We start from the raw sequence: 12,254 nt of genomic DNA on the forward strand, positions 1-12,254 counted from the left end.
ATGGCTGGGACTGAGAACTGCAGTGCTGGCCTTGGTTCCTAGAGTTCCTTGAGCTGGGAGTGTGTCCACCCAGGATGGTGGCTGTTGAGCTGCTGCGTACGGCCTTGTTTGGGCAATCCAATTTCTCCTATGTTAGAAACCTGCTTCCATCTTATAGAGGAATCATGGGAAGAAACCAAGCTGAACATATTCCTATATTAACATAAACATAAACTTAACAGAACATTAACATAAAAAGTTCTCTTTACCCTGTGATGGTCTCTGAATGAGTAAATATATCAGATTTTGTGAGGAGTATAAGTCATCTTAATGAGAGTTCTCGGGGCATTTATGCAAAATTTTAACATTTTAGTAAGATAAATTCTCTAAATGTTTAAAACTATCAAGAAATATGTACTCACAACATTAAGATAATTTCTATGTGGAAAATATTAATTATTGTTTTCTTAACATTTTATGTTTTCTAATTTTTAAATTAATTATTTATTACTCATAAAAGCAAACACAGCCATGAAAGTATTTATAGTACTTTCCAAGCCTACATTTGGGATGTGAAACTCTCTTCAGAGTTTTATTTGAGTAATTAACATTAATTTCTTTTAGAAGTGAGTATACACTTCGGTTTCATTCAACAATGATATAAACCTCTTGAGGCCTAGCTCCTGCAACTGAAAACTCTGACCAGACTGTGGAGAGCAGCCACCTGGGATGCTGAAAAGTTAACAAAGCCCGCTGCTGGGAGAGGGGCCCAGGCGAGGCTGAGGCAGCAGTACAGGGATTGCTGCTAGAGGGGCCCTGGTGTCTGCATCGTTGTTTTTTTCTTTCACTTCAGGGTAGGCAAAATTGGGGAATTTTGTGGCAGGTCTGTGTTGCAAAATTACACAGAGGAACACATCTCTTTTGGCCAGAGTATCAGGAAACAGACTGGGAGGGCCAGTGACAATGCTGTTTTCTTCCCTCCCTCCCTCTCCCTCCCTCTCCCTCCCTGCCCCTCCCTCCCTCTCTCCCTCCCCCTCCCTCCCTCCCTCCCTCCCTCCCTCCCTCCTTCCCCCTCCCTCCCCTCCCTCCCTCCCTCCCTCCCTCCCTCCCTCCCTCCCTCCCTTCTCTTTTCCTGGCCCTTTCCCTCATCTAGCCCAATTTAAAACAGTGTTGTGTTGCAGTGGCAGCAGATTGGTCTTGTGTGTCATTATAAACCTGGGCAAGGTGCCTGTGTTACACAAAGAATTCTCTGATACAGGTTACATCTATTTCCCTTGTTTTTTCTCTCGTCCCTTGGCTTTGAGAATGCTCAGTCAATGGAGCTGTATGATACTCTAGGTGACACAAAGTTTGAGGGAGCTCAGCATTCTGTCCTGTGGGACTGAGAAGGAAATGCTCAGGGCTAATGTGTAGGGTATCTGGGAAAAAGTGGAGAAGAGAATTCTTTATATAAAACAAATCTTGGCCTTATTCTAAGGTATCTTTATTAAGAACACACTCAGAACTCTCATAGAGAAAGTTCAGAGACTTGAATTACAATGCAAACTATTTCTCTATCCCCAGATGATACCTCCATGATAGCTCTGTAACGACATATACAAGAGAACTGATATCAGAACTGTCTTCCACAGAAAGGGAATGGAATTCATAAGTGACTCTAATACCTGGCAGTTGTCCATTGAAAAACTTATCACCCTCCTCAACATTTTCGAGTCTTACAACCTGACTATAAGGATTGTAATTACAACCTCTCAGAAAAAGAAATCAAACTAGAGATCAGTAAAAGTAATGAAATGGGCTAGGACCATGCATTGGCCAGAGTTCTTGACTAGCATCCACATACCTTGATTGGAAATTGAGAGAACAGAGAGGATTTCAATCTTCTTGAGCACAGATGGGTGTAATTATCAGCAAAACATAAAACTGTGTGTGGTAGTGCATGCCTACAGTGCCAGCACTCCAGGATTAAGAGTTCAAGATCATCCTTAGCTAGATTATGAGTTTGAAGCTGACCTGTGCTATATCTTAAAGACGGCAACATATTTGGAAATTCCACAAATATTTGGCAATTAAACAGCATATTCCTGAGCAACCCAGAAGTAACTAGAAAACGTTTTAACTTAATTTAAAAAGACAGCAGAAGTTTTGTAATCGAGCTAACATAGATCTAAATGGAAAATTTACAGCATGGAATACTTAGGACAAAAAAAGGTACGGAGTCTTATTCCTTGAATTAGCAGCATTAGGAGCTGTAGAGGCATGCTCTTTAGCTAAACAAACACAACTGATAAAAAACATTAAGGATATCTGGAGATCATCCTAAGGGCGCAGAGTGAATGATTGCACACTTATTCAAGAAAACCAATATAGTTTGTTAAGAACAGCAAAACTCTGTGGCACTTGGGCCATGACTTTATTTCTACCCTGTGACTCTAGGTCAGCCTTATGAAAGTGCCATCCATACTGGGTGTGACCAAGAAGACAGAAGTTCTCTCTCTTCAATTTCCAATCAAGAGATACTGTATGTCTTAGGGAGTGGCATTCAATCAGCATTTTTAGCCCTTCGAAGTCTGAGTTAAAAGGGTAAACTTCCGGTAAATGTAGCTGAGGGATGGGGTATGAGCTGCCTTTTTTCTCTCAGCCCCCATTCAGAGGGCAGATTTCACGCCAAGGGAGGCAAGCTGAGAACAGGTATCATATCTGCACAGTGCCCATATAATGGTCCAGGTCTAATCCAGGGGCCAGGCAGGCCAGAGCTCTGAGATCAGTTCTCATCAAGGACTCAGTATACCAAAAACAGTATGGAGAAGATCAAGCCTAAGCAGGTTTAAGAGAACAATGGAGATTTTGATGGTAAACTGAAGTAGATATACAGTTAACAGAAACAAAGAATGGAAATACTCAAATAGAGATAGACTTGCTAAAATCATTGTCATCCACATACAATTATATGCATGACCAATGTTGTACCTACTGAAGAGTGACACCAAGTCTTTACAATGTGAGGGAGATAAATTATACAGACATAGTTTGACTAAGCTACTAACTAACCAGGTAAGTAACAGCAAGTACTTCTGGACAGAGGAATCAGCATCTGTAGTTGTTACATTGTAAAATATACGCTTCTCAAGAAAACATACAAGGCATACAAAGAGATAACATTCACAATATCTAGTGACTTTCTATTAAGTCCAAATGCAAAGATTATTCATGTGTAGACATTGCCATAAAAATATTGGAAAAAAGTCATGAAAACAGAATGAGAGCAAAGAACAAATTACTAAGTCATTGAACTGTCTAAAGAAACTAGGGCAAAGAGGGCAAGTTAATCCAAAGCAAGCAGGTGGAGGAAATAGAAAGAATTAAAATAGAAACATGTGAAGTTGAACACAGAAAAGCATTAGAAAAAATAAATGAAGCTAACAGCTGGATCTTTAAATGATGAATAAACTCAACAAGCATTTAACCAAGCTAAGAATAATGACAACAAAATAATAAGCTTGCTAATAGTACTGAAAAGGGAGATCGACTACAGAACCTACAGATGTTCAAAGTCAAGTAAGGAATTACTGCAGATAACCCTGTGGGCATAAATTTGACTGTAGATAAAAGGGGTAGAGTCCTTCAACAACTTGACCAAACCCATTAAAAAGAGAAATTTGAACAGTTCTACAGCTATTAAAGGCAGTGAACTTGTAGCTAAACATTTTCCACTAGAGAAACTCCAGTCCTATCTGATGTATCTAATGAAGCAGTTCAGAGAGAAGTAATAACGGTCAGTCTTTTCAACAGATAGAAACATCACATCCCAAATTATGTTGTGTGGCTAGTGTTAGTATCAAAACCAGATAACATAGGAAATAATATGGAGAGCTCATATTAAATAAAGGCTTTTATACAAAATGACTAAAGAATGCTTGCTAAGAAAACCTAACAAAAAGAAAAGCAAAGGATGCTACAAAGAGATACAACTGGATATCTGTTAAATATTAAATTTAGCAAACAGTGGAAGGTGCTAAGTGCTGATGGGGATGAGGAACAACTGGAACACATTACTTTCTACTAAATGCAAAATACTGCCTTATAAAGCTGGACAGTTTTCAAAGGAAGTAAAACATCTTCCATTTAATCCAGGAATTTCATACTGAGGTTTCATTTAAGGAAGATTAATGTGTATGTTCAAACCAAACCTGCATACACATATTTGTAAAAATATCCCTCTTCTTTATTTTATATTGACTAAAATGCAAATACCCAAATGCCTTAGTGGAGAATGGATGCACAGATGATATGTGCATACATCCAGTGGGATTTCTCTCAGTGATACAAAGAACTGATACCAGGTTGTACAAAAAGGTGGGTGAATTTGTGTGGCAGACACAACGAGACTGTTGCTAGGCTACAGACTAGAACAGTACTTTGTAGATTTTAAAGGTTGAAGAAGAATTTGATTTCAAGTATATACAAACTTTTAAGAAGTTTTAGCTCATTGGGTTTAATGATTATACCTGTGCTGATTTTGGTTTTGTCAACTTGATACACGCAGTAGTCATTGGAGAAGAAGGGATCTCAACTGAGAGCGTGCCGTTATCAGTTGACTGGTTAATGATTGATGTGGAAGGGCCTAGCCCTCTCTAGACAGTGCCATCCCTGGGCAGGTGGTTCTGGGTTGTACAAGAAATCAGGCTAAGACAACCATGGAAAGCAAGCCAGTAAGTAGAGGTTCTCCATGGTTTCTACATCAGTTCCTACATCCATAGTCCTGCCTTATGTCCTGCCCTGGCTTTCTTCATGATGGACTGCAACTGTAAGGGTAAGTAAACTCCTCCCGAAGTTGCTTTTGGTCATGGTGTTTATCACAGCAATAGAAAGCAAACTAAGACAGTGCCATTGAATGGATTTGCTCAGACTCCAAGAACTATGGAGTAAGTCTTAATTCACAAAACTTATGTAAATATTTTCTGAAGACTGTGAGTAGTCAACCATGAAGTATGCTTTTTGCCTTTTTATTATTTGTAGAACAAATAATCATCCATGTTCCTGACGTATACATATACTTTCTGTTTTTTTTACTTATCATGCCCCAAACCTGGAAGCCTTTCAGAAAAACGAATTTTTGTTTATGCATGTAGATTTTTCCTTTTAAAAACTCATCATTCACTTTGAGTTATCTTTTGAAAGAAGTCAAGAGATTGCCAGGCCAACCTGTAATCCCAGCATTTGTCAAGCTGAGACAGGAAGGTTGCCATGAGTTTGATGCTAGTCTAAGCTATAGAGTAACCCTGCCTTAAACGAAACAAAACTAAACAAAACAAGACAAGGCAAGACAAAATAAAACAAAACAAGTCAAGACAAAAGAAAACAAAACAAGATAAGACAAGACAAAACAAGGGCTATTAAGATGATTTTGTGGGTAAAGGTACATACATGTTAAGCCTCAAATCCTGAGTTTGATTCCCAGAACCCTCATCATGGAAGGAGAGAACCAACTCTCAGAGATGTCCTCTGGATTTACACACACACACACACACACACACACACACACACACACACACACATGCATATACACCCACACATAAGTCAATAAAGTTTAAAACACCCAAAAGAAAACTAGTTTTGAGATTGGAGAAATTATGATAGTTAATGTTTTATAAAGGAGGTGACAATTTCTGAATGAGAAGTGTGGTTATAGTACTTTTGATTATGGGGTGTTTATATGGTTATGGGATATTTATAAAGTTGATCTGATTAGGAAGTAAATACATTTTCAGTAAATGACTATTTTAATAAAACTAGAAGTCACCACCCAAAGAATAGTTTCCTTTTCATGTTTTTACCTGAAAATAAAAATACAGTAAATAGCAACATAAAATAGCTGTGTAAAAGTGGTAATTAAAGCCAAAGGTGAACACTAAAGAGGAGTGCTGAACGTGGATGAAAGTTGTACACTGTCCTAAGTGGTACTGAGAATCAAAGTCCACCAGTGAGCCTATATCTAGCCGAAGGACAAAAAAGTCAAAACAACAGCAACAAGCCTAACCAGGTTAGAACAAAACCAAAACCAAGCTCTCAGCCCATTGGATCCAGTGGATGGAGCATCCTTTTCTTGTTGTGCTGAGGTGAAATCTGTCTCATAGGCAGCAGACAATAACTGTTCCTGCTTGTGTTCTGTTCATTTGATTTTTTTTCCTTTTTCTTGTGTCACTGGATGGTGTGTTTATAATATATATTATTTAAGCCTGTTAGATGATTGTTGAAATATTTCCTGGTAAACTAGTAAATGAATCTTCACATGTAGTATTATTTCTGTAGAAAAATATTGTTCTTAAAAATTACTGTATTTGTGTGTGTGCACACCCGCGAGTGTGCGCACATGCAAACTTGTGGAGGTTAGAGGACAACTTATGGGAGTTGGTCTTTCTGCCATGTGGGTCCCGGGACTGAACTCAGGCTGTCAAGTTTGGCAGCAGGTTACTTTACCCACTGAACCATCTTTGGCCCAAAACATTGAGTTCTAAACTATTAATAAGATATAATCTTGAAGCACAGTTGACTTGATGTTGAAAGCTGAATCCCCAGCTGCTGCCTTCATGCCTGCAGAGTTTTCCTATAATGTAATTAAAAAATAGTTTATTTTAGTGGCATTATTGGTAATATATTCCTTGATAATGTTATTTCCTTCTAAAATTCATATGTCTGATAAAGTGCTTTCTAACCTTTCTGGAAACAAAACTCTAACTAATAGTCTATCAGAAGATATTAACTTACGACAGTTTGGCCAAAACCTGAATAATTTGAAGATATAAGCCAACAAAAACAATTTGTAATCCAATGTGTCTGCTAAAATGCTAAACAAAATAAAACATTAAGAACCAGTTTTCACTAGAGAACATTCAGATATCTGTATAACTGCCTAGTTAAATTATCATATATTTTATTATTTCTATTCTATTTGCTTTTGAACAAATGTGCAGATTCCTGATGCTCTCATGGTGTTGGAATCTAGTTATTTGGGGCTTTGCCTTCTATATACTTTCATCTACATCAGTGTTTTCGCATGAGTCTGTTGTAGCTTCCATGCTAGACATTCTTTTTGTGGCATTCATTCTTGATGTATTTTGAGAGAACAAGAGGTTTTCTGAAAGAGCATGAAAGAAGTCGGCCTTAAGACTGTTTACAGATTGCCCCATCCAAGTCCATGCTGCCTGTGGATTACAAAGTGGGAATCGTCAACTTCAAAGCACATCTGGCTGTTGTTACTAAATCAGAAAATAGATTGCTTATTTTCCCTAAATAGACTCAAGAACATGCTTTTCTTTGAATATTTCCCAAACTCAGTGTGTTATAAATGAAAAACAACAGAATATTGTAACCAGTTTTCACTGTTGTTTGTTGCTTTTATGAATTAGAATAGACATTTTTCTTTATTCTCTAGTTTGAAAAAATAATTCAGAATAACAGAAGGCTTTAGCTTCTTTATTTAATACTTTTAAAGATGAAGGGTGGAATAAGACTTACTTCTGTAAAGTTGAAATGCTGCGTTGTAATTAAGTAAACCAATATTTTGTATCCTGCTTATAAATGTAGAGTTGGGCAAAAATAAGTCACAGATGGTTTCCTTGGCTTTTGGTTTTAAATCTAAACTTAATTAGAGCTTGAGCATCTTTGAGAATTATTTTTTTCTTTTCCTGTTTCCCTTGTACTTAATTCTGCTTCATGAATTAGAGTAGGGTGTATGTGTTGGTTTGTGTATGCCTTTGAAGGACTTGCTTTCTGTGTTCCCCAAATAAAGAGTGCCAACAACATTTTCACACATGGACTTTCAGACAGTAGGTTCCTAGAAGCTGCTGCCTGTTCTAAAGAGCCGTGCACGTGCAGTAGGCACCTCCTTCTCTGCACAGGGCTTCAGTCACTGCCCCTGTGACAGGAAGTGCACTGCTGTGACTCACCTTTCTGCCAGGAAATCTTCCAGTCCTGAGGACTGAAGGCAGGCTTCCACACAGCAAGTCTAGAGTCCTGGAGACTCTATACTGTCTTGCTAATTCTGTTGAGGTTTGGGGTCTTTACTTGGCTGCTTTTCTGCAGATCTTGGAATTACTGTTCTCTTTCTCTTCCTTGTGATGTAGGTGCATATGATAGGCATTTATCTTTGCTCCCATTGTTGGTCTCTGTGGAGGATGATGAGACAGATTTAAATTCAGACTGGTTACCAGTACTCCACAGGATCTAGTTTCTAGGTGAAGAAAATAATTGTGCATATTTTCTTGTTCTAGGTACTAAAATGCATGTATTCCTCAAATCCTGTCTGCTGTTATACTAGACTCTTTGCTGTTTTAAAGTTTATTACCTCTGTTTCTTTAATTGATTATTTATCTTTTCCTCTAATGTCAAATTTAATTTAGAGAGCTTCACAATTATATAAAAATTAGCTTTTTGAAATCAACGAGGAGTTTTGAAGATTTAATAAGCTATATGTGAAAAAGCTTGTCACTTAATCCTAGTTGAATATTGCAGGGTAAAAACTCTTTGGTCAGAGTCATAATGTTCTTATTCAGTTTGTGATTATTGGTATAGTAAATTGTGAGTATATGACATGAAGAAAGTAGACTTTTCTGGCAATGATTTTTTAATTCTTAATTTATTTGTAAATCAAATGATTGGTATAGAAATCTTAAAGAATTTACGATTAAGCAATTCAAGCAATACATCACTGAAAGGCATGATATGTGCTAGGAAACAGAGGTCCAAAGCTGAGGAGACATAATCCTTGTACTCTATCTGCCCAAAGGTGGTGTAGAAGCACACTGCGCAACACTTAGGGCGTTCTGTCAGGGCCATTTATGTGAACCCAGGATACAGTAGAGCTGGGGAGAGGTAGGACCAAATGCATCTCCTTTTCTCTCCCCCATGCCTTGAGAATATCACTGGACACTGGAGTGGGTGTGGAATGTGGCAGTCACAGTGCTTGTCTTAGGATCCACTTTTTTTTTTTTTAAGAAAATGGATTCTAGGTCATAAAAAGAGATGAACATCTAGGCTGGCACTAGCCCGACAGGAGTTAATTTTCCTGGGGAACCTCACTCAGAGCCAGTGAGTCTTGAAGAAGGTAGGAGAATGATTGCAACTCCTACCTAGCAGGCAGTGCTTTACAGCTCAAACAAGTAGTTCAGTGTCCCTGGAATGTGGACAAAGCTGGGGACTGTGAAGCTGAAAGATAGATTTGTGAGACTCGCAGTTGAATCCCGTCTCCTCATCGGCACTATTAGTTTCAGTCAAAGTGCTGTGTCGTGTCGCTAGCATATCTAGGATGTAGAGTGAATCCATGTGTGCTTAGAAGGTTTGGGAGTAAAACAAGCAGGCAGAGGGCCCCCGTCTAGCACTGTAAGTCATTGAGGCTTTGGGCAATGTGGAGCTGTGGTGAGGACCAGTAGATGAGACAGCGTTTAGGGAAAGGGCCACATGGTGCACTTAGACAGGCAGGAACTGATTTCTTATGGAGGTTCTGAAATCTATATGTGGTACTTCAGAAAATAAACAAAACATTAAGATGTACAGAAGAAATTTTCACAGAGAGAGATGTATTTTATTCAAATATATCTAGAATGAATATCTTTATTGTAATTTTTCAGATTGAAAATCCCCGGTACCTGAGACAGAAGCCTCTTCCAGTTTCTCTGGTAGGTGATGAGTCCACTGGATTTTTTTTTCCCTAGGGACAGCTAACTATAAATAAAATATGAAGTTTTGAAAATATAAAATAATATTTTCTATATAAGTTCCACATTAGGAAGCAAAATAGTCATTTTAATCTTGCTGCTTCGAAAGTGAGTGAATCACCTTTTTCTCCAAAACTAACATTACTTTGAAAAGAGTTTCAGATACTTCATTAATTTATCTTTAAAGAGTCTATAAACTAGTTCTGAGAAGTTTACAGTAACTCTTACTGATTCTACAGATGACTCCAAAGGTCAGCCTGAGGAAGTCCAGCAGTCTTCATGATGATCATTTTCTGTCTCGAATGCACGAGAAGGAGGTAGGATTTTGCTGTTTCTCACATGCCTAAGAGTTAACACAGTTGATCTTGGGTAATAGTTTTCATGTTCTGCACAGGAGAAAGTGGTTAGTTATATGGGCTCAAAATCAGGTCATGGTGCAGACCAGGCTGGGTTTGTAGTTAAAGATTTCATTGTGTATCTCCCATCTTGCATACCCTAGCTCCAATCCACCACTAGGTAGGGGTGCATTGCATGATCCTTTTCTGACTTTCAAATTTAGAATGAGTGTGTGTGACCTCAGTAAATCCATGCACCCTCTCTATCTTCTTACTTGGAATTTATCTTTATTCTTACTAGTTACATCCATCTGCCTAATTGCTCTTACTGTAGCTGATACATGACAAGTGACAGTCTTTTTGTGATAAGAGTATTGAGTTGTGTTCTCAATGGTTCTGAAATGTTACGGCATTCAGTTGTTAGCTCTATCACCATTCTGTGAATCTGGTAAAAGTCAAGGCCAGTACTCCTTACATGAGTCTGTATGTCTTTTGATCCCTGTCACCCTGAGTCTTATGGCCACGAATCTAAATTGTTTCTAGAATTCAAAGTTTTGTAGCTTTTAACACATTTCTTCTGATAGTCATGTTACTGAACAATGTGACAGGGCATATCATCTAAAGATTTATGTTGTTAGTTCTTTTTTGTAATCTGAGAAAAAAGTTTCTGATATGGACTAAGAGAGTTGGAAACCTGCTGTCACTGAAAACAAGAGACAGCACAAACTGAAGATCACCTTTTACATCAGCCATCAGTTTTGAGATAAAATATGGTAGAAACTGCTGTTTTTTTAAAACAACAAATTTATTTTACTTTACGTGTGTGGCTGCTTTTTCTGCATGTATGTCTGTGTACCATTTGTGTGCTTGGTGCCGGCAGATGTCACATGGCACTAGATCTCTTGGAGTTGGAGGGGATTGTAAGCTGTCATGGTATACTGGGAATCAAACTTAGGGCCTCTGAAAGAGCAGCTAGTGTTGTTAACCGCTGAACATTCTCTCCAGCCCTGAAATTGCTGTTTTTAAAGAATGAGAACATATACAACTTTACCTGTAAAAGAAATGCTGCTTCCCTCTTACACATAATGCTAATTAGGCCTTTCCCCTATGAGTTTACAAGAGAAATCTAGTATTTAAATAGAGTCAAATAAAACAATTTATATAATAAATGAGAGAACTGGCTTTATTATAAAATATACCATCACAAAACTTAATAAATAATTGTACAAAGAAATTCCACAGTAAAAATTCCCCAGGCAGGAGCTAGCTCAGTGTCAGTGTCCTAGAAGTTGCTGAGTGTTTTCATGGATGATGTCTGAATAGATTCTATCCTCTGCTGACTTGTTCACACAGAACACCAAAAACAGGTATTGATGTTGGAGGAAATGAGGAAGAGACAGGAAATCACTAAAGGAAATAAATGCCAAGGCATGTAGAGAACTTAAAATAAAACAGTAGTTTCTAGTTATTTCATTGTTTCATATAATTTGTCTTATTATGAACAAGTTTTTAAAAACCAGAATAAATATCAAAAATTAGAATAAATTATGTACATGATATCTATCGTTTTAATATAAAATAGATTCTAAAATAATTATCATTAATGTTTGGGAGAGTTTTATGTATATCTAATCCCTGGGAATAACATGAGAGTGACTTATTCTTTGTTATAAATTGGTATAACAGATAATAATTTTGCCCAATGAAATATTTCAAATTTGTATCTTGAGAGAAAGCTGCACTAGATATACTAGTAAAGAAGAACTGGTCCCAGCATAGTGACTCATCTGATCAGTAGGTAGTCAAGTCCTCTGAGAGGAGGATGGTCACAAGTTGGCCCCTAAGGAGAATGAGGGTTGCTTTATGAATCAGTTCTATAAATTGATTTGTGATGATCCTTGGGATTCAGAAACAGTGTGACTAAACAAGTGTGTAATTCTGGTTTTGCTTATAGCATTTTGAAAATTTCGAGCACTGATAGTGCTGTGCTTGAAGTTTTGTTAATGCTGTACAATTTAAATTCCAAGAGTCTTACTAAGGGTACATTCCAAATTTCACTCAAAGCTTGTAGAGTTTGTAGTTATTCTATATATCAAAATAACGTTTGTTTGCTTCTTGTATATTTGGTTTCTTTTGATATTTTTAAGCAGTTCGTCAACATGCAGGGACATTTCTTGGTATTTTATTTTACACACACATGTTCCCTTTTTGCATGTGTGGACAG

The 12,254-nt window shown here is 37.6% G+C and overlaps 1 protein-coding gene across 2 annotated transcripts in view; it reads left to right on the forward strand.

Annotated features, from left to right (window-relative positions):
- Cep112 (centrosomal protein 112) overlaps window positions 1–12,254 on the forward strand; it is a 406,791-nt gene that overhangs the window by 45,584 nt on the left and 348,953 nt on the right. For both annotated transcript variants that reach the window (XM_028761272.1, XM_028761273.1), the window contains 2 exons: window positions 9,609–9,656; window positions 9,935–10,012. In XM_028761272.1, the coding sequence (XP_028617105.1) occupies window positions 9,609–9,656; window positions 9,935–10,012 (126 nt within the window). The remainder of the gene's footprint in view (window positions 1–9,608; window positions 9,657–9,934; window positions 10,013–12,254) is intronic.

Source organism: Grammomys surdaster, unplaced genomic scaffold (genome assembly GCF_004785775.1).
Source record: "Grammomys surdaster isolate TR1022 unplaced genomic scaffold, NIH_TR_1.0 126906, whole genome shotgun sequence".
In the NCBI taxonomy this organism is placed as follows: domain Eukaryota; kingdom Metazoa; phylum Chordata; class Mammalia; order Rodentia; family Muridae; genus Grammomys; species Grammomys surdaster.